The following is a 21,272-nucleotide window of genomic DNA, read 5'->3' as shown; positions in this document are numbered from 1 at the left end:
CATTCTAGTTTTGGTCTAAATGCGCAAAATAGTAAAATGATGCCGTGTAGTGTGTAGTGTTGAGTGAAAACAACACTCGCAGCTAAAATGTTACGCGAAGTTTGCGTAACGCATCAGTTAAAAGAAAACTGCACACCGAAGCAAATCAAGCTGATTAAATCAAAATGTAGCTTAAATTTAGTGATCACATCATTGAATCGAATCGATAGGGACGGGGAACGATGTGTGATTTAGAGCAGGGGATCGTAATAAAATTTGCGATAGTTAGTTGGCAAGCTAGCCGAAGGAAGAACTCACCCAAACACGCACTGAATTTTAGCGTGTGCACAAACTCGATTGAGCATCTAAACGATGCGGAGAAGACGATGATGAATGAAGTCTTGAAGTCTTGAAGAGGGGGACTACATGATCGATTTTTTTGTACATAAACAAAAGACTAAACGGTACTCGGAGGAGAGAGAACAGAAGTTGTGTGATGAAATTGAAAAATCGGACGAAATATCGGAGGTAGCGAAAGAGAAGGGAACGTGTTAGCGACTAGCTTTCCTTAGTATAGTCCTATCGATGGTACATAGTCAAAAGCGAAAGAGAACGTTTTCCTTTCCGCGTGTGGAAATCGGGTTGTACGCGGGCAGAATGCAGACTCGAAAAATAAGCCACGGTGCGGTAAGATAAAATGGATCTTCCCTCGGAACTGAACTGACTCCTAATTGTGTGAGGGTGGTCCCGTTGCTCGTCCCCCATGAAAGTCGTGCGATAATAGTGCGAAGCAAAGGCGTAGAAAGCATTTAGAGCTGGATGAAAGCGAGTCGAGGGTAGAATATATCTTTAATCATCCTCTAACGGCACGAACTATGTGTTGCTGATTTTGGCGAAACGAAACGGTAGATATGCTCTCTCTTTTTGTTTTTAATTTTTGATCGCAACGAGGAGGTGCGTTACACACCCCCGATCTATACAAACTACACGAACGCTAATGGGACAGTGAAGGACAGCGAAATAGTAAGCAACGTAAAAGAAAATATTTAAAATTCACAAGTTACAACTCTGGAACACAATGCAATCGATACGAATGTCTGTCTTGAAGGAGCCGGAGGAACGGTTTGGATGTTTGGAAATGGAAATGTTCATGTATGTAAATCACGGGTGAATAATAAATTGCCATCGAAATTGGTTTTGAGTGAAGTAAAACACACAGTGACAGAAAAGTAAAAATATGTCGCGCACAACAGAATACAGAAACGAAAAAATGAAAGTAAAAATAGAAAGAGAGATAGAGTGAGAGAGAATGAGAGAGAATGAGAGATAAGTAGAGAGTAAAAGCATTTGCAAGGAATACAACAATACAGTTACACCGCTACCAGCTACAGCTCTGAACAGAAAGATTTCCGTTCTGAGAACACAAACAAACAGCGCAACAAGTTAATAAAAATCTACAGCAAATTTGACGACGCACATAGACTGGAAAATACTATAGAAAAAGTAAAGAAAACAAGGGAAAATAAATCGCAAACAGTATAAAGAAAGTGAAACGTAAAATATGTACGTAATCGAAAAGCTAGAGACACAAATCTAAACCACAAGATAAAACACGGAACACATATATATCCATGAAGAAGAAAATATCGTTGATCACGTGCTGGCCAGGAATGGTAAACTAAAGATGTAAAGTTAATCTTGAAAAGAAACTTGAATGAAAGTGAACAATTTGGCAACAGTGCGATTATGCAACAGAGAGATTGAATGAAGAAAAAAAAAACAAATTAAATGCAAACAGTAAAACAAAAAACCCAAAACATGTTAAGAAACAGGTGACGAATCGTTGGTAAAGCACAAGCAATGAAGAAAACAGATGAAGGAAATAGATGGGAGAAGTTTTATATTAGTTCAGTTGCTCCCATCGTCCCAAAAAAGTCATTTCAACTTCCATATATAGTACTTTTCTTCTTCCTCCTGGTTCTACGCGAACCGCAACGAAAACGGGCGGCACGGAATGGATCAAACGTCGTAAAAAAGCAGTATTAGAGATGATTAAATTTAGCAAAGAGAAGGATAATGTGAGAGAGAGGGAGAGAGAGCGAGAAAGTACGAGAAGGGTGTAGAAGGGAGTGGAGTGGGTGAAGCAGTTATTTAGGGGCGTGTGTGTACAAAAGATTGATGGTGTATCGTACAAAATAAGTTGTAGTTTTGCGTGCAAATTAAATTAGTTTGTCTTTCAATTTCGTTGCCAGGAGCGTTTGATAAGGATTGTTACGGGGGAGGGGTTTGTAAGGAACGTGCGGAGGAGTATGCTTTTTTTTAAATGCTTGCTTTTGTGAATTTTTACTGCTTGAGATGATGATGATGGTGGCTAAGGTTGCGGTTTGCTGTAGTGTTATCAGCAGCAATTAAGGATTAAAAATGGTGGAATTTTAGCCAACAAAACAATTGGATGAATACACTATTTTCCGTATCCGTTTGACAGAACTGCTCCCCTAATTTTAAACTGTGATCGTTTTGAGTAACGATGGCGACATAGAAAGAGAGAGAAAGCGAAAGAGAAAATGAGAGGAATCTGCTTCGTTTTTGGTGTGTCGATGGAATCGATTTTTATCCGTTTTTTCGATTACTGTTTTGACAGAGGTGCAGTAAGAGCAGAGCCAGGCTACTTAGGATAGATAGAAGTGGTTTATATGAGACAGGCCGGCGTGTTGACAGGGTTTAACAGAGCACAGAAGCGAGTGGACTGGATTGTAATGCAGAGTCAGCAAGGATGATGCTCCAGATTTATTAGATCTATCCATAGACACATGCACCAACATATTATATACAAAAACAAAACAAAAAAGCCGCGGAAGGAGAAGGAGCTGCATCATACTATATATTAGATGATTTGTGATTTTATGTTAACTATATAATTTTGTATTATTACTTTTATTTACCTATTTTTACAATAAGGACGTGAAGAAAGTGACTATTGGTATATACATACACATATACATTTATCTTATTATTCGCCAGGAAAGAGAGAGAGAGAGAGAGAGAGAGATAGAGTAGTGTGATGCGCGAAGGGGAAAAGAAACGAATCAGAAGAAAAAAAGAACACCGCAAAAGAGCGCATTAATATTAGGTGAAATTAATTGGTCGGATTTGGCGGCATTGGGGTTGTTTGCTGGTAGAAAAAAAAAATGGATCTAAAAAAACAGAGGTAAAAGCTTAAAAAACCGTAACCAATTCGAGTGATTCAAACGAAAAAAGGCAGATAGAGCGTGCAGCCCACAGGACGGACAGAACAGTTAGTAACGGCGCAGTAAAGGGCGGTTAGAGATTAATTAAACAACACAACAACAACAACAAAAAACACACACAGTTATCAAACTCTCTAGTAGATCAAACAAGAAAGAAGTAGAAAACAGGAAATGAAAAGGTACGAAATTCGCAAACGCGCGATATGGATGGACTTGTTTTTGGATTGAATAATAATGATCAATGAGAGAAAGGCAACCAGAGAAATGAAACACACACACAACAAGGACACACAAGACAAGACACCGATACATACAGTCGCAAGGACATTAGACTACAACCGAAAATGAAAAGAAAGAAAAAAAAGGAACAGACACAACACAAACACACATTATTATAGATAACCTACAAATTTTATAAAATTAACAAACAAGAACAACAAAAAACATATTGCGATTAATAAAAAAAAGTGGAAAAACTAAAATAAACGTAAACAAGAAACTGTGTTGCTTTTTTGTGATATTTAATGCGAAAGTACGAAATCCAATAGGAAACAGTGATTGGAATTAGGAAGTGTTTGTGGAATCAGATTTTAAGCAGATTAATGGTTCTGAACTCCAAATTCCGTTTTGATTTTTTATGCATCTTAAAATTTAGAAGAATGGCGTGATTTTTGATGAAGTAAACTAGTTTGTGCATTTAATTGATTTGTAGAACATTGCTGTTCTTGTAATAGAATATTGTTCCTTTCCTTTTTTCGATTGCAAACCACATTCTTAACAACACTACGTTAGGTTAGTTTGTGTGTTAATTTGGTTTATTATTTCGACAATTGATTTGTTCGTCTCCACTACTACGCAACGGGGTTCAATAAATTAGCACTGCTTCGAAATTTAGAGCCTCCTTTCCGATACCTTCCATAACATTCGCGTTTTATTTTGTACAAAACACCAACAACACACGCGCCTCTTCACCGCTCTACGATCCGGTACCCTCGCTCCGAGCGTTGCGCCTTACAGTGCGGTCAGCAGTCCCGCCAGCACACCGGACACGCCCAGCATCGTGTAGCCGGTGGTGTACACCTCCTTGATCGTCAGGAACTTGCCCATATCCCAGAACAGATGGCGCACACCGTTGACCGTGTGGTACGCGAACGGGTAGGCCATGGTGAACTTGAGCGCAATCAGCGTCGGTGCGCTGAGCCCCTCTAGCATCGTCAGATAGTGGGTGGCATCGTGGGGCATGGCAAGCGCGCCCAGTCCGAGCGCGGTTATATATCCGGTCAGGGCCAGACCGGTGAAACGGTGCGTAATCGACAGCATGCTCGTCAGCTGGAAGCTGTAGATGGTCAGATGGGGAGACTGGGGACGCTTCAGTCGTGCGTTTCGGTCATCGTGCGACTCCCCGGGACGGACGTCCGCCTGCACCGGTTTAAGGACGATCGTACGGGCGGCCAACAGGGGCAGCGCGGCATTGGTGCTCTGGTAGCCCTGCAGCAGCGTACGACGGCAAGCGTTCCTACAATGGCACAGGGAAGCACAACAAACGGGCCGCGGACGTTAATTACAATGTTCAACATTATGTAATTTCACCAGGTTGTGAAGGTGCAACAGTGGCCAGCGCTCGATATCCATCCCGTTCCACACTGGAGGGAGCGAGAGACTGGTTGCTGCTCGACGTTTTTCCACACCTTCACCACTTACCTCAGCAGAAGAGAAGCGGCCATTATTATGATGCGATCTGGCGGTACGTTGTTCCACTAGGAAAAGTCGAAAGAAATTTTGTGTCCGAAGACAGACTACTCGTGTGAAAAGTGAAGTAGTGTTGTGTGTGTATGTTTTATTTTTTTGCAAAACAAGTGCAAATCAGAAACGTCAAATTGTGTTGTGCAAGGCCGCTGGCGGATTTGCTCTTTGGGCGGTGAAATGTTTCATTTGGAATGTCATGGACGTCAACATCATTTGTTCTTCAGTCCAAGGTGTATATATTTAGATTGTTTTATGTATTTAATTAAATTGATTCATTTGGTAAAATTTTTCAAAGTAATAGCATAGGAAAATTCCCTTTATTATAACACATTTCTATTGTGACAAACTTCTATCCTTTGAATGTTGTTGAAATGTTTCGCCGTAGAGAAAATTATACGAAAAGTTTCATACCGAATTTTATTCAGCGGTTTTAAATGCCGATCAAAGACGGTTAGAGTTTGATCGAAAACGCATAATGTTGTTTTTTATGCGAAATTATTAACGAAAAACACTTGGTTATCCATTGAGATTTATCGAAAGGCCATATTATTGAATTTCTATTACTAAAAATTTACAATTACAAATCTTGTTTTGTTGTAGTATCTCACTGTATAAAAGCACCTTCTCCAACCACCCCTACCACATGAAAACGGCTTTCTCGCGCAAAATACGCAAACCGTACCGCGTCCATTCGGGTTCCGTTAGCCACAGCTCGACGACACTTTCCAAACAGGACATTACCGCAGCACCCTTCCAGCTCGTAATCTCCGGATCCATATCCTTCGGGCTCGACACAATGCTCTGCTCCGACCGATAGGCGGCGGGAATTTTACGTGCCAGCTGACTCTGCAGCCAGCTGGCGATGCCAGCGAATTTAATTCCTCCGCCAACGATTAGAATGCAACTGTACATTTTACGCTTCAGTTCGTCGGTTGCTGCCCAGTGGCAATCGGGAAGAAGTGGAAATTTGTTGTTTTACCAGTTGCATTATGTAAGGCTTGAAAATAACGAAAAAAGGTGATTAACTTACGGCATCGCTCGATACTTTGGATAACCGCTTGATCTAGTCCGACCAGCTGTCCACCGGGGAGCAGATAATCTCGATCATTGGATTTTGCTTCGCGCTCCTGCTCCAACCCATCCACCACGAGATCCTCATCGGGCGCGTCCGTGTTTGCCAGCGCTCCACTATCGATCGCCGATTGTTCCAGATTGTCTTTATTGCGACGCTACAAATTCAACGAAACGTATTAATGATATACTAAACCACAATTTGAGAGTAAAATGTAACGCTTACCCCCGTTTCCCTGATATATTCCGCATCGAAACAATCTTCCGGATGGGGTTGCGATGAGCATCTGTTCTGTGTCTTCGGCGCGGTCCGATTTGCGCCCGTTATTGCGAGCAGCTCGGTGTAAAAAATGCTTAACGGAGCAACCATCGCCTCGTCGCCTACTTGCAGCGTGTAGTGACGCTTCGGCGTTGTTGGATGCTGAACCGTGAACGATTTCTCCACCGAACCGCACACATCCAGATTGACATGCCCAAAGTCTTCTTTCAGGCGACGCAACAACACACCATCCAGTGGCATTTGCTCGTTGCACTCCCGATAAGGGAACGCACACTTTTGCAGCAACCAGTAAAACACTTGCGTTACGTCCGCTCCACCATAGTCGAACCGGACGCGAGTGTTGGGATGTGAAATGCCATCCTCCACGCACGACACGGAAGTCTTCCCGTCCCCAACATCGACAACGCACGCGTACCCGAGCCCCGCACCGAATGTGGCCGCTACGTGATCCTGCACCAAGAAGCAGCACCCGAACCCGATCTGATTCAACAGCAGCGTCACGTACTCTCTCAGGTGAGCACGGTTGTAAATGTCCGGAATTACCAGCACCGCCCGGTAGTGTTTCATATCGCTCGGCTTGATCTCGAGACGCGTATGCAGCACGTGCTCCCATATACTCTGCAGATCCGACATGACCGCAAACAGTGATCCACCGACACCGGCGTGCAGATTCAGCTCACCGCGTCGAATCGGGAAGTGCACATTATACTCTCCGTTGGGATTGAGCTGCAGTACGTCCTCCCCTATCACCACATCCCGTCCGTCCTTATCGCACCAGTCCGTTTGACCGTCCGGTAACACTTCCGGCTGGGAGCGTCGATTAAAGGCGGCAATCTGCTGGGGCGGTGTAGCATACCGACGCTGTCCGTTCGATTGCACGCAGGACTGCAGGGTGTGCGTTATCTGTAACCGGCCATCTTCCAGCTCCTGCAGCAGTTCTTTCGTTTTCTCCACCACCGGCGGCAGCACACCATCCCGGTGCGTTTCTCCACCCGGTTTGCGGCGTCGTGCGATCGCGTGCAGAATTCTCACCGGATTCACGTCCGATGCACGCCCGATACGCAGGTAGTGCGAGCCGGGATGGATTACAATTATGTTTTGGGCATGGTTTTGGTGCTGAAATGAAGCACAAAGTAGAGGCAAAAGGAACGGTTTCGGGTGCTTTGTTTTCGATTGCGGAAAGATTCAAGACACCTACTTCTGATTGATCTTTTACGGTGGACATGGTTTCCTGTTTCACTGGCTAGTGGGCTTCGACATAGACACTGACCGGCTAAATTTGTAAACAAACACAACGCTGATTGTGGCTAGGCGAGCTCTACTGTGATCAAGGTGGATTAAAAATATCAGGTGGTGGATTAGGGCCTTTGGGGGGTCGCCATAGTTGAGGGACTTTACGTCATTTTAGAACCGTTGACCATTGGTTTCCGCACACAAAGCTTAGCAAATATAACAGATTTCTTTGTTATTATGTGCATTTTAGTGTGTCTATTGATTTTATCGAAAAAACGTAATATATTAACAAAAGATTTGATGATTTGTTTATGCACGAAATTTAAAATCATGCTAGCATGAGTTTTAATCTCAAGTAAATTGTCCATGCGGCTCGTAGATAATGAGGAATTAATGTAAAAATTGAACAAAAATAATGATTTCTTAATTTTTATCATCAAAAATGTCGAAAACACAAAGAATTCTAGAATAAATTCACAGAATAACACAAAATAACACACTTTAATGTATGTTTCAATGTTAAATAAGAACTCACAAAGTCCAAAATATATTTTTAAAGAATATTTATTCGAAAAAATGGGGTAGATAAATTATATGAACAAATTTAATTAATGTAAACAAAGTTTGAATCCTGGGGACCTTACGTCAAGTGACGAATTGTCAAAATGCACTAGAGTCCAAAGTGTATGAATATCAGGTGGTCTCATAGCCTGTTTTTCATAGCAAAAGTTGAACGTCACTTTTTGACAGCATGGGTGAAAACATTTCCCCAAACAAGCTTTCTGACGACTTGCCTTACACACAAACAATCTTAGAATCTTCGTAATTTGCACTGAAATACCTTAAAAAGCACTCAAAATATATGTTACTGTAAGCTAAACCAATCTGAACTAATTAATATCCATTTTTGGATCAAAATAATGCCGTCGATGAGGACACCAATGTGTACTACGTATGTGTTGCTAAGAACAAAGCGAACGGTTCCTATGGAAATTCACTTCACCCATTCTGTCAAAAGGAGATTTTTTTGATTTCGAAATTAGTTGTCAATTTGTATGGGACGAGACCACCTGATATTCATACACTTTGCTAGAGTCCACCACCTGATATTTTTAAATCCACCTTGACTGTGATAAACGAGCTGTCACGTAGGTTGTGAAATTCCCAACGAACAAAAGCTTTAAACCGAATTTGAAAGGATAGTTCCCAATTGCCTTCAATCCACTAAATGACTCAAGCTCTCGAACTAAAAGGAATCCATCTGTTAAATGGAATGTTAAAAAAATTATAAAAAACGGTATCTTTTGAGCAATCCAGTCATGCTCCGGGTTTTTTTTTCATATGGACATTGCGGCGAGTTTCTGACCGTTTTTTAAAAAGCTTCTCTACTTGATCTTCTGTTATGAACAATGTATTAAAATGTATAAAACTATGAATTACAAAGCTTTACGAATGATTTTTTGCTATTTTTAAGACATTTAAGAATTAAAAATTAAAGGCTGCGGCACAGGGTGTAAACAAAAGAAATGACAGCACTACAGAATTGCTGAACTTGTCAACGCCTACTTCCCAGTCAGACAAATCGGACTTAATTTACCCCTATCTTACCGCTAAATTACCGGTAATTTAACAGTAATTTAATGGTAAATTAGCAGTCGTTAATTTACCCATTCGAGCAGTTTTGACAGATCCTACCCAAGCGCCACAGATTAAGCTTAAACGACTGGAAAATTGAATATCCATAGAAAAAAAAATGAAAGCTTCACAGCTTTATTGGTTTGATCAATAGATGGCGTATTAAAACTGATTATTATATTGCTATCCTTTTCTTGCAATGTGTTTCGGCATGTTTCATCTTATCATGACCTATATAGCCTTCTAACTTTCCGAGCAAAAGTCTATATGAATGGTCGTGTGGTCAGATACGTGGGTATCAACACCAACGACCATCACTCAAATCTCACTTGCTTCAGTGCTGGTGGATTCTGTTGGAGTTTAGCATTTAAACAATCGTATCGCCGTTCTAGTTCTAGCGATGCATAACTTCAATGCGAAACCATACAACAGTACAGAGGAAATGAGAAAGCTCTCCTCCAAGCGATGAAGCTCAGCTGGTTGGGGTATCCCACCAACAGATAGCGCCACCAGCTTTTTTGCTATTTTTAGAATGCATGAGTCGTTTGCCGTCTGCTAAACGAAGTCTTTCTATATTCCGTTTAGGTAGAGAACTTAAGTCGTTTAGAAGCCGTTTAGTGGTCGTTTAGTGGATTTGTGGCACTTGGGTATTCCTTTCTCTATTTTATTTTTATTTTTGTCGGCCAAATTGTTTATAAATAACACGAAATGTATTATATTACAGTTGAATGCTTTTATTCAATCATTGTCCTTAACTTATACAAACGATTACAATGTATTTTTTTAAGCAAACTCGACTTGAATAGCCGCTTCACCCGGAGAAGGTGGTGCACAAATAGCACTAATAAATGCAATTTCTCGGCTGTTTTTTTACATTTTACAGTTTTAAACACACCGCCGATGTCTTCTTCCACTAAAAGATCATTAAAACAATACTCTTTTTGTTCTAATTTACATCTTTTCACTGACAACAAACGACAACACTTCGTACCGCTAAATTGTTCTTAAAGTACTGTTATGACAGACACAAAACTGCTCGAATGGGTAAATTAACAGAAGGCTGTCTGACTGGGTTCCGAACAATTCATCATATATCTCGCTGAAAGAGTCTATTATATGCCTGAACAAAGCTACAACTCGCTGAACATATCTATATAATCCTCGAAAACCCTGGTAGGCTGAGATATTATACAGGGTTTTCAAGTCACTTCCAAATATGCACATTATTATTCACATCCTCTAAGATGTTTTACAACAGCTGTCATACAGTGTATTGGCATTAGACTAAAATTTCAGCACGTAAACATGATTTTCAACACACTTTAAAGAACTGTCAAACTCAGTCCAGCTTGAGACGTGTTGAAAATCATGTGGAAGAACTAAATATTAGAATGTATCAATTGAAATATTCAACAGCTGTTGAAAATTCATCTCGCAAGCAATGAAAAATGTTGTTAACATAGGAAATTAACTAGGAAAACCCTGTATCGTGTATCGTAAACTGTCCTTTTATGTATTGTATTTCGCCAATCTTCAACCTTGTACTGGGGTCGGTTTCATAATATAGGATTAATTCGAGTCAATTACCAATATCACATCATTTAATACTCGCGAGATATTTTTCAACAGCAAAACTTTCACAAATATAGAAGAGCTGTTGAAAAACAACTCGCGAGTCGCGAATAATGCTGGTCACATTAGAAACTGACTCGGAAAACAGTGTAATCACATTTTGTTATTTGGGTATTCAGCGTGGGCATTCTTGATTTGTGAGATGGGGCTATGTTAACCTTGACTCTGCTTTGAGCCCACCCCATCCTTATACACTTTGGTCAGAATACAGTGTTGACATATGCGCCTCGTGTTGTGCGGCATGTGTGGTGCCCGAATCTGAACTGGGAATTGCACGCTTTATCAAAACAATGGATATCATATTGAGTAATTTCATCGTCGATGAACATCCACAGGTATAAATGGCCTCTTTAAATTATATCTTAGCTAAACACACAATATTACCTGTTTAATTTTCACCTAAACCTTGCTGTTCTACAGGTTTCAGAGCCCCCCAAGAACACCAGTACCGCAGTCAATAACAAGGATGAAATTCCAATACGTTTTACTAAAGTGCCAACAGGTAAAGCAATTATTGCTAAAAAACGGCCCCAAGTGAGCGTTCAGAATAGTGCCAGCAATGAAAAATCACGCCCACGAGAGAATGGTGAATCCAAGGGCAATGTTCCTTCATCCGACGAAAAGCGCCCTAAAGAACAGGTGGTAAAGCAAGAGAAACGGCAATTGAAAACAGAAACCCCTGCCTACAGACTGCTATTGAGCAAACCAACTGACTCGATTCGGCCACCTGAAGTACGTCCATTTCAAGAGAAGCTGTTCAGTGAGCAATCCTTCGACTCGCTTGATATTCATCCACACTCGAAGAAGAATATCGCTGATCTGCTACAATATGAACACCTAACGACGGTGCAAAGCATGGCAATTCCGTCACTGCTCAAGGGCACCGATGCATTGATACGCGCCCAAACTGGTTCGGGAAAAACGCTCGCCTATGCGCTGCCCCTTATCGAAAGGCTGCATACCATCAGGCCACAGATCCACCGCAGCGATGGGATTCGGGCGGTAGTTATCGTTCCAACGCGCGAGCTTGCTGTACAAACGTATGAGTTGATACAAAAGCTGCTGAAACCCTTCACCTGGATCGTCCCAGGGTATCTGACCGGAGGGGAGAAGCGCAAAACTGAGAAGGCTAGACTGCGGGCCGGTTTGAACATACTGATCGCGACACCGGGACGGCTGTGTGACCACATTCGGAATACGGAATCGCTCAAGTTTGGCAGTGTGTGCTGTCTCGTGCTGGATGAAGCGGATCGATTGCTTGAGCTTGGATACGAGACGGATGTGAAACAGATTATCGAAGCAATGCGGGAAGCCCGGGAGGAGAAGGATGAAAACGAAGCGATGAAGATGCAAACCGTTTTACTGTCCGCCACGTTAACTGCATCGGTTAAGGAGTTAGCTGGGCTTACTCTGCAGGATCCGGTGTACGTTGAAACGAGTGAGGTGGTACCGCGTGAGACGCCATCGGTCGAGCAAGGCGCAAACATTTGTACCGATCAGCTTCTTAACGTTGGCGACTACGTGTCCATACCGGCTACAGTGAAGCAGCGCTACTTAGTGACCGTACCCAAACAGCGGCTCGTTGCACTGAGCGCACTGATCGTACACGAGCAGCGTCAGAAACCTTCAAAAATACTAGTTTTCATGGCTACCCAGGATTTGGTAAACTTTCACTATGACGTTATGACGGAGGTGCTCACGCTGCAAAAGTTCGGCACCACGGTCGACAATGAAGCGAGCGAAAGTGAAGAAGATATCAACGGCGATAATAATGGCCCCACGGATAGCAGCAACGTTTTACTGCCTGGGTTGAAATTTTACAAACTGCACGGACACATGACGCAACTGGAGCGTATCTCGGTGTTTAACGAGTTCCGCAAAGCCACGGCAGCGGTGCTAATTTGCACGGACGTTGCGGCCCGTGGTATTGACATCCCGCTGGTGGATCTGGTGGTGCAGTACCATGCGCCGCAAATACTGGCCGACTATGTGCACCGTGTGGGTCGGACAGCGCGTGCAGGGCATACGGGCAAGGCAGTGATTTTCCTCGAACCGGCCGAGCAAGAATTCATTCAATACCTCACGGACAAACACATCAGGTAATGTTAGAGCATATCAGACAGTTTGTTTGAAATCAGTGTATTTGCAATGAAGTACCATCTTCTTTTTAGAATTCAAGAGCAAAAGATAGATGGAATTATTAAAAACTTTGGACTATTTGTGAACCGTAATCAGAAGCGCAAGCCCATCAATAAGATCCATTGGGCGTACGAGATACAGCACCGTTACGAGCGGCTCATAAAGAAAGAGGATCAACTATTCGACAGCGCTAAAAAGGGTATGTATGTTTTATTTAAATGGGGTAAATTTATGTGAAACTAATGCGCCGGCGTATATCTATTCTGAAATGGCCTCTAGACTTGGTGAGGCCATTTCAGAATAGATGAGTTCATCCTAACTTGGATTCATTGAAATCGTGGATTTGGCAGAATTACAGGGTTTTTACTTGATTTGGAAAGTGTTGCAACCCTTGAACGCAACTGTAGCATTTAACAGGACAAACGCATCGGTTATTTCTATGCTGGAAATAGAAGAACCGAGATCGTCGCGGTACCGCGAAGATCGCGTATGACTTGAGCTGTCAATTCTATTATAAAATCTGACAGATAGGCGAAATAATCGCGGTTCGTGTATGGAACCATTCGAGGTCTGGTGACGATTGAATGTGCCAAGAAGAAATATTTTTTATCAATTTGCGAATCAAATTATTTATTTCACATAGTTTATGCAAAATAAAATACAAAACTCGTTTCTCGACACGAATTTTCACACAAATCCAACAGAAAAAGTAAAATATACGGTGTGCGCTACCGCGAAAATCTCGGCAATACTGAAGTTGGGTATCTCTGCGAAACAGCAGGCGCGATTGGAGGCGCGGAAGATTTGACAGCTCAACTGTTCTACAACTGTTATAAACAAGGCGCGAATTTCGCGGTTCCTCGACGATCTCGGTTCGTCTATTTCCAGCCTTAGAACAACTCACGCTTCACAGACTCAAGGCACGCTTAAGGCAACGTTCGCACTTGATATCGCAAGCGCGGTGCACAACATCACAAAGGGCTTGTTATTGATATCAAGTGCGAAGGTTATCTTAAGCATGACGCCGTTCTGAAAACAACTGATGCGCTTGTCCTGTCAAATGCTGCAGTTGCGTTCAACGTTGCTATGCTTGCGAAATTAAGTGTAAATCCCTGTAAAACAGTACAGCTTTTAAGACATACGTTTATTCCTTTTCTGAGTTCAATCTCAAAAGGGTTAAAGGGAATTCCTATGTTTGATTTAGGAACTACGTCAATCTATTTTTATTTGGCATCAACAGCCAAAACCTTTCTGTGCATTGGGCCAGGCTATCTTCTATCCGTGATAAGGCGAAAGAACTCCATTGGAGCCAATGCTTCTATAAACTACATAAACAATTATATCCGTGATTCGTTGAATAGTAGTGAACAGTTGAGAAGGTTCTAATTCTTCTCAATCTATTACCTAAATATACTGCGTTCCTCTTAGATAAATAGCCATGCTTCGGATTCGGTTAAATTTGCCAAAGCTATTTCACGTTGAAACGCATCCCCTGTCCATGAAATACGTAACCTTAATAAAATTTGAAAGATATAATTAGGTTTTTTAAAAATACATCCTTAAAAGTCGGGTGAATACTGCAATACTCTTTTGTTAATTTTTTTTTCTTTTAACTTTGTTCCAATTTTTGTCGATTCCTTATCAAGTAGTTCCGTAGTTTATGGATGACCCCCAATGTACATCTGTATTCAATCGACTTTTTAAAATATAAAATTTATTTTTATAATGACTCTGAGTGAGCGTGCTTGGTAAATCGCCTCTTGCAATCTTGATCTTTTATCGAAGCGAATACATGGGCGAATAAAAAAGTTAGTTGACTTAAAATCTCTATAAAAAAATTTAAATAAAATATCAAAATCATTAGGACCAGGTCTAACGTTGTTGTGGGCAATACATTTCAATGAAAAAGTTTTCCATAAGACTAACCAAAAATTACTTTTTCTATCGTTAACAGCGTACGTGTCTTGGGTAAGATATTACTCCAACTTCCAAAAGGAACTGAGAAACATATTTTGCATCAAAGCTATCCACCTGGGTCACTACGCGAAGTGTTTGGGTCTTAGTGAAGCTCCCAAACAGTTGTTACAGTACCATACGGACACTAAGCAGGATAAGGCATCGAAAGCAAGTTCACAGAGATCAAGAAATTCAAATAAACTGCACCGAAGAGATGAAAACAAGCAATCCAAAAGCGTGTCGAAAAATAGGTAAATATTGAGTGATCTTCAAAATCATTCACATTATAAAACGCAATTTTTGTTTTATTTCAGAAACCCCGATGATTCGCGCTCAAGAAAAAGAGGTTTAGAGCAGCCGGGAAAATCAATGGGACTACAAAAATTGATTGATTTATCGTCTCGTTCTCGTGTTTTAAATACGTCTGAATTCGGAAGCGGATTCGAAACAGTTCGTAAAAAAGCAAAAATAAATTAACTTCTGAAGCTGTCAGTTGTTGTGTTATGAAATGGGATCACTAAAAAATGATCATAATAATATGTGTTGGATATCACAGTACACATGTACAACCATATAGAATAGTCAGTTGGAATAAAGCTATTAATCTGAACACATCGTAGTCTGGCAACTAAGTATATAACAATATGTTATCTTTTTTACTTTACGTCTTGTGTGACCTGGGTATTACGTTGCCTTACGATCTTTCACTCTCTTCTCAAGCTCAGAGACAATGCCGATTTTGCGTTATGTTCTTTCTCTTTTTCTCGCTGCTTTTCATTCTGCTAAGAATTGCTGAGACAAAGTACAAAGAACAAAGCGTGCACAGAAAACATCGATCAAAAACGATTGATAGAGCGTTCAAAACGTTAAAGATAGTTTCCAGAATACACAGCACTTGATCTACGCATGTAATGCGAAATTCGTAGCTACGCAGTTAAAAAAAACATCCAAAATAGATAAAAATAGTAACTTGGTGTTTTCTAATGGAGACGCCTAGTACTTCATTTAACTGTTGGAATAGATAATCTGGGCGAGTACGGGCTTCGTTAATTCCGAGAACAGCTACGTTCGAATCTCCCTTTATTGAAAATATGGCGTATTTTTATACGAAATTTGTCCTACCACAGGCGAATGCTAAAAAGCCTCGTAAAAAATAAAACAACAGCAACTGAATTTGTCCTCACACGTTTACGCGATTATCCGCTCGGACTGGATTGTTCGGGTTTCCAGAAACTTCGTATTTTGACGTGGAAGGATTTGAAAGAATAAAATAATGGTTACTGGGATTAGGAAAATCAAATTGGTTGAGGAAGAAACTTATAATCGTGGGCGTAACAACTATTGTTCCAAAAAATTATATATCTGTTATCACTTGATACCAGATGGGCATGTATTGGTAAAAATGAACAGGAATTAATCCATTTAGGCATGTGTTTAATCGTCTCAAATGGTTTTTAAAGTAGATGATGCTTTAAAATCTGTCTGTTGACAATTTATAAAACTGGTTACAATTTATTGATATTGAATGATATTTGGTGATCTTGATTTTGTTATCGTTGCAAAAAAACACGAGACTTTCAAAGGGTTAACACTATTTCTTTTAAACCTAAAAATAAACACAAATTGATTGTCATATTCATATTTTACTTGTTCTTGATTTGAAGCCTTGAAAGTGTTTGACGCTGTAGTGTAAGATGTTCCCGAAGCGGCTGGTGAAGTGGCCAATTTTGAAGAAAAAAAAAATGACGTCAAGGCCAAGTCATTGCTGGTAAGTTTCATCTTCAATGAGTACTTGGGATGTATTCCAGAGAAGTCCGCGACGAAGGAATTGTAGAAAGTTCTCATAAATACACTCACCAAGAAGTCCTCGGATAGGTAGATGGTTATAAGAAGCCGAATCGGTCACCTTAAGTTGAAGGAAGGGACATCGTTGCGCCTCCACTTTCAACAATTTGAGGACCTAGTTTGACAGCTTCCACTAGACGGATCGAAGCTAGAAGAAAGCGATGTCTGCTCGGCCTTAGGTTAAAAGTTGCTGTGTGGAATAAAAACTCGATTTTCTCGAACAAGGATGTTCGTGCATAAAGATGGTTGCAAAGAATATGTATGATATTGAAGGGATTGGATAAGCTTAGCGACAATATGATAAAGTTACCGTGGGAATATTTTCAATTCTAATCCGGCCCGCGACCCTAAACGAGTTTGACATCCCTGCCATAGAATCTCTCATCTATTCCTGAACGATGTCATATTAATGCCTCTTCTTTTTGTTCATTAAAGTTGTCCAAGACGAGGGTTATCAAATTGGGCCTTCGGCGGTATCTGCAAAGCGGTGAGATACACCAGAACACGAGTGATCTATATCAGTTCGAGCTTTATTTGTAACTTAGACGGTGTTAAAGTTGTGACACATTTGGCAACAAGATGTTTGTCATATGTGGGCTTTCACTGGGTTTTCCGGGTATGAGTTTTTTACAGTGGTTTCTTAAATGCTACCTAGCGTGCCTATGTTTTATCAACCATCCATGCATTGTAGATGTACCAAAATTGTTCCTGTTTGTGCCTGGTTTTTACAGATATTTTTATTGTTTAACTGTGGCGGGATTTCCTTATTTATATTTTGGGGTAAAACACGAGAACGTGTACGCTCTTCTGGTGTTTAAAGTATTTTTACCTAGCTGTTGACAACACTTACGTATGTGGTATTTAAGTTAGATTTGACCAACTGTTAGCAGTAAATTTGCAACACGGTGTTTCATTTCTTGATTATTTCAATACTTTCTCTAAATGCTGGATGGGTTTATATCTTTAGAATACCCTTAGTTAAGGTGTTTGATAAAATTATATTAATCACCAATTTAAATAAAAAGCAAAATAAATCAACAAGCTTGAAGGTCCATTTTTCCTACCGCAAAGTGTCCGTCTTTCTCGCTTTGGTGTTATGATGTTTTAACCACCAGAAAACAAGATTTTTTTTAATGCTTTCATTCTCGCTCGTTCACCAGTTTTTTGCTTAATAATCACGACAACTCATTCAGCTAATAAAACTTCCAAAAATATAAAGAATTCAAATTACAGAGCTTGAGATCCGCAGTAGTCAAATTAGATTCACAAGGTTGCACACGATTGAAAATTTGTTTTGTTCGTGAATTTAACCAATTTTGCATATATTATGCCAAAAATGTTCACAAATGTGTTGCTTTACTTTCAGTTTGGATGCTGCATTGTTGAATTATTTGAAAATTACCTTTTTCATGCATTTCGAGAAGTGTTCATCTTACCCGCAGTGTCCGTCTTAACCTACCTTCCCATATTTGTGGCGAACGCGACAATCAAACAAAATAATATTTCTTTTATCCTATAATATAGAGTAAAACCAAGAAGACGAAAATAATGTAATCTGAAATCTTTCAAGTAGGGCCATCTAGTATTTATCTAGGAAGACACTAGCTAAACCGTGCACACGTACCTCGCTTTTTACCTGTTTTACTTACTTTCCATGACTTTGCGAAATTTCGTTAGCGATATTATAATGTCAACACCTTATTCCTCAGTGAGCCTCAATCATAGCATCAACACGACCGAGGACGAGGAATCCCAAATAGCCAGAATTGCTTAAGCAGCCAATTTTGGCAAGCTAAAGATCGCTGCTTGAATTCGCCTTTTGCAGTAGATAAACAGCCTCAAAGTGGCCCTTCTAAATAGCGCCTAAGCAGCTTCCTTGTGCCAGAGTGCCGGGGTTTTTTTTCTTTATGTTTTATTATTTTTAATTACGCTATAGTTTAGTTTTATTACGCTATATATATAGCGTCATCGATGAAATAAATGTCGATTGACAACAAGATTTGTTTTGTTTAAGCACATGTGTATATATTTAAATCCTTAACATTCATGAATTGCACAAAATTTCACACAGTTTAATGTACAATCACTGCACTCAAAATTATTTCTTCAATTAACTTATCTAACTTGTACAGCAGCAATGAGATGATTGACGGCGTCTGTCTTTGACACTTTGACAAGAGCCACCTTGTACCGATGTAATGCATTAAAAAGCTATAAAGTTCCACCAAGATCGGTACGCTTTCTTAACAAGCCTTCAAGTTCCATCGTGAATCATACACATAGTGCTAATCAGCCGCAAAGTTCCAAAGAGTAGCGTGTGCTTGTTAAAAAGCTTTACGGTTCCACCAAGTACCGTTTCATCTCTTAACCACCCTCAAAGTACGACATCGGAACGATTTTTCGTTAAACAGCCTCAAATCAGCTATGGCGTTCGAGCTGGCTATTTTGGAAGAGTCTTTAACTACCAAGGGGGAACCTATTCAATTGGATTACTGGAAGAGGATAAGTTTCTTTTAATCTTACTTAGACAACGACGAGGAAATTAGGGCAGATTTTTCTTTCGGTTAGTTAAATAATCGTTCGAATTGTGTTGTTGTATTACCTTTTCTTGCGTCTTGCGTTGTTATCCTATACGGATTTAATTATTTCTACGCATATGCATGTTGCATCATGCAGTCTCTTTCCTATGTTCTTCTCACGCTGTACGGACCTACGCTGAGATATTTTATTGTCCTACGCTTGTGTATTTAGGCCAACGATAAGTTACAGTTTGGTTCTATCCTTGCATTTGTTGCATTTATCAGTTATGTTTCAAATGGGTATGGAAGAAGTAGAGCGAGAGAGAAAGTGTGAAACCACGCGCGCAAGAAAATGTCCAATGAAAAAAGAGAAAAAAAGTAAACGGATCAAAGTAGCCTGGTTAGAGGGCTTGCTCTTATTTTTTTTATTTTTTTATTTATTTGTATAATCTTCTTATTTGGGCTCAAAAACCGTTGTCGGCCATGGCCTGCCTATACCACTTGTGGGCTTTGGCTTTCAGGGACTAATTGATTTTCCCCCACAGCAGGATAGTCAAGTCCTACGTATGGCGGCACGGTCCATTTGGGGATTAAACCCATGACGGGCATGTTGCTAAGTCGTACGAGTTGACGACTGTACTACGAGACCGGCTAAATTTATGCCTAAAACCGGCTTATTTGTATAATAGAAGATAGATAATCTCGATGATAATGTTAAAAAAATAAAAGTCATCAAAAATCCCAAGAAATTAATGTAATTTACGATTGCAAAATTGTAATATCAAACAATTCTAAATTTAATTTAGATATTTTCAATAAATTATCTCTAGATAATAGATCAATGTTCATAAAATATTAATCACCTTAATGAAAAAAATAGTAATTTTTTAATTAATAGATTAAAATAGTAATAAGTGTTTAAAAGATTATAATAACAAGAAAACAAAATAAGTAAAAGAATCCAAAAAATGAGAAAATTTAACTTCATTTCATTCCGATATTCTTCCAAAGTGTGGAGGTGTTTCAGATTTACTGCTAACAGTAGGCAAAACCCAACTGAAAACGCGATGTAAGTAATCGTTGCCAACAGTCAGGGAAAACCCGTTAAGGCCAGAAGCGTACTTGTTTTCGTGTTTTACCTATAAAACATAAATAAGGAAAACCCTTCACAGGCAAGCAATAAAACCTTACGTGAATCCAGGACATAAACAGGAGAAATCCAACCCCTAGCGTGAAAACCCAACCCCTAGCGAAAGCTAGTGAAAGCTCACATTCGACAAACATATGGTTACCAAATGTGCGACAGCTTTCACGCTATCTCAATCATAAATAAAGCTTAAACTGATATCAAAGTCAGCTCACTAGTAACAGACACGCAGATCATTCGTATTCTAGTGAATCATGCACATATACTATACTCCGGTAATAATCAGTTCATACACATTTCTCATTACAAAATATTTACTTTCAACCACTCCAAAAATTAGCACAATACAACTAAAAACACATGGAAAACTTTCAGTTAGGAAATGTAAATCAGCATCAACCTTATCTCAAAAACACTTAAGAAACAGGCCACAAACACGACGTAGGCTACACACCAACTTACAACACATTTTACCGCACTTCCAAGTGAGAGAAAAACATTACCGAGCACAAACAGCTATTAGGACGTAGTTGAACGCGTAAAACAAAACATTGGATAATAGCAACCATCAGGTCATAAATTATGAAATAGGGGACACAAACCACTGCGTAAACATAAAATCTAAGGAATAATTTTACAGAAGCATTAACACGATATGTGAAACTCAAGAACTGACCCTACAGAACAATTGCTACCACATGACAGAAAACCGAAAGCGAAAGTAACCCCAAACCCTAACTTAAGAGAAATGCGCCGTATAAATAAAGATGCACGATAAGTCCAGAGCGCACTCTCACTCACGCACCGAGAGATTCAACACGCATTCGCTCAGCTCAGAAGCA

At 40.1% G+C, this 21,272-nt stretch overlaps 3 protein-coding genes across 3 annotated transcripts; 1 reads left to right on the top strand and 2 right to left on the bottom strand.

The window, feature by feature from the left end:
• Positions 1–1,703: 1,703 nt before the first annotated feature.
• LOC120959047 (probable ATP-dependent RNA helicase CG8611) lies at positions 1,704–15,411 on the top strand (the record flags this gene model as incomplete). The annotated part of the gene is made up of 7 exons (XM_040382180.2): positions 1,704–1,825; positions 5,574–5,759; positions 10,967–11,159; positions 11,245–12,923; positions 12,996–13,162; positions 14,918–15,170; positions 15,234–15,411. Coding segments are annotated over 7 exons (2,763 nt in total), but the record flags the coding sequence as incomplete, so codon positions are not given.
• Positions 4,021–5,088, bottom strand: LOC120959050 (succinate dehydrogenase cytochrome b560 subunit, mitochondrial-like). Its single transcript, XM_040382193.2, has 2 exons — positions 4,929–5,088; positions 4,021–4,743 (listed from the first exon to the last, which is right to left on the bottom strand). The coding sequence occupies exons 1-2, from the start codon at positions 4,949–4,951 to the stop codon at positions 4,239–4,241; spliced, it is 528 nt and encodes a 175-aa protein (XP_040238127.1). The 5' UTR covers positions 4,952–5,088; the 3' UTR covers positions 4,021–4,238.
• LOC120959049 (actin-related protein 8) lies at positions 5,490–9,013 on the bottom strand. The gene is made up of 4 exons (XM_040382192.2): positions 7,523–9,013; positions 6,271–7,440; positions 6,004–6,202; positions 5,490–5,908 (listed from the first exon to the last, which is right to left on the bottom strand). The coding sequence occupies exons 1-4, from the start codon at positions 7,547–7,549 to the stop codon at positions 5,610–5,612; spliced, it is 1,695 nt and encodes a 564-aa protein (XP_040238126.2). The 5' UTR covers positions 7,550–9,013; the 3' UTR covers positions 5,490–5,609.
• Positions 15,412–21,272: the final 5,861 nt, after the last annotated feature.

Source organism: Anopheles coluzzii, chromosome 3 (assembly GCF_943734685.1).
Source record: "Anopheles coluzzii chromosome 3, AcolN3, whole genome shotgun sequence".
In the NCBI taxonomy this organism is placed as follows: domain Eukaryota; kingdom Metazoa; phylum Arthropoda; class Insecta; order Diptera; family Culicidae; genus Anopheles; species Anopheles coluzzii.
This window is presented reverse-complemented; position numbering and strand designations above follow the sequence as displayed.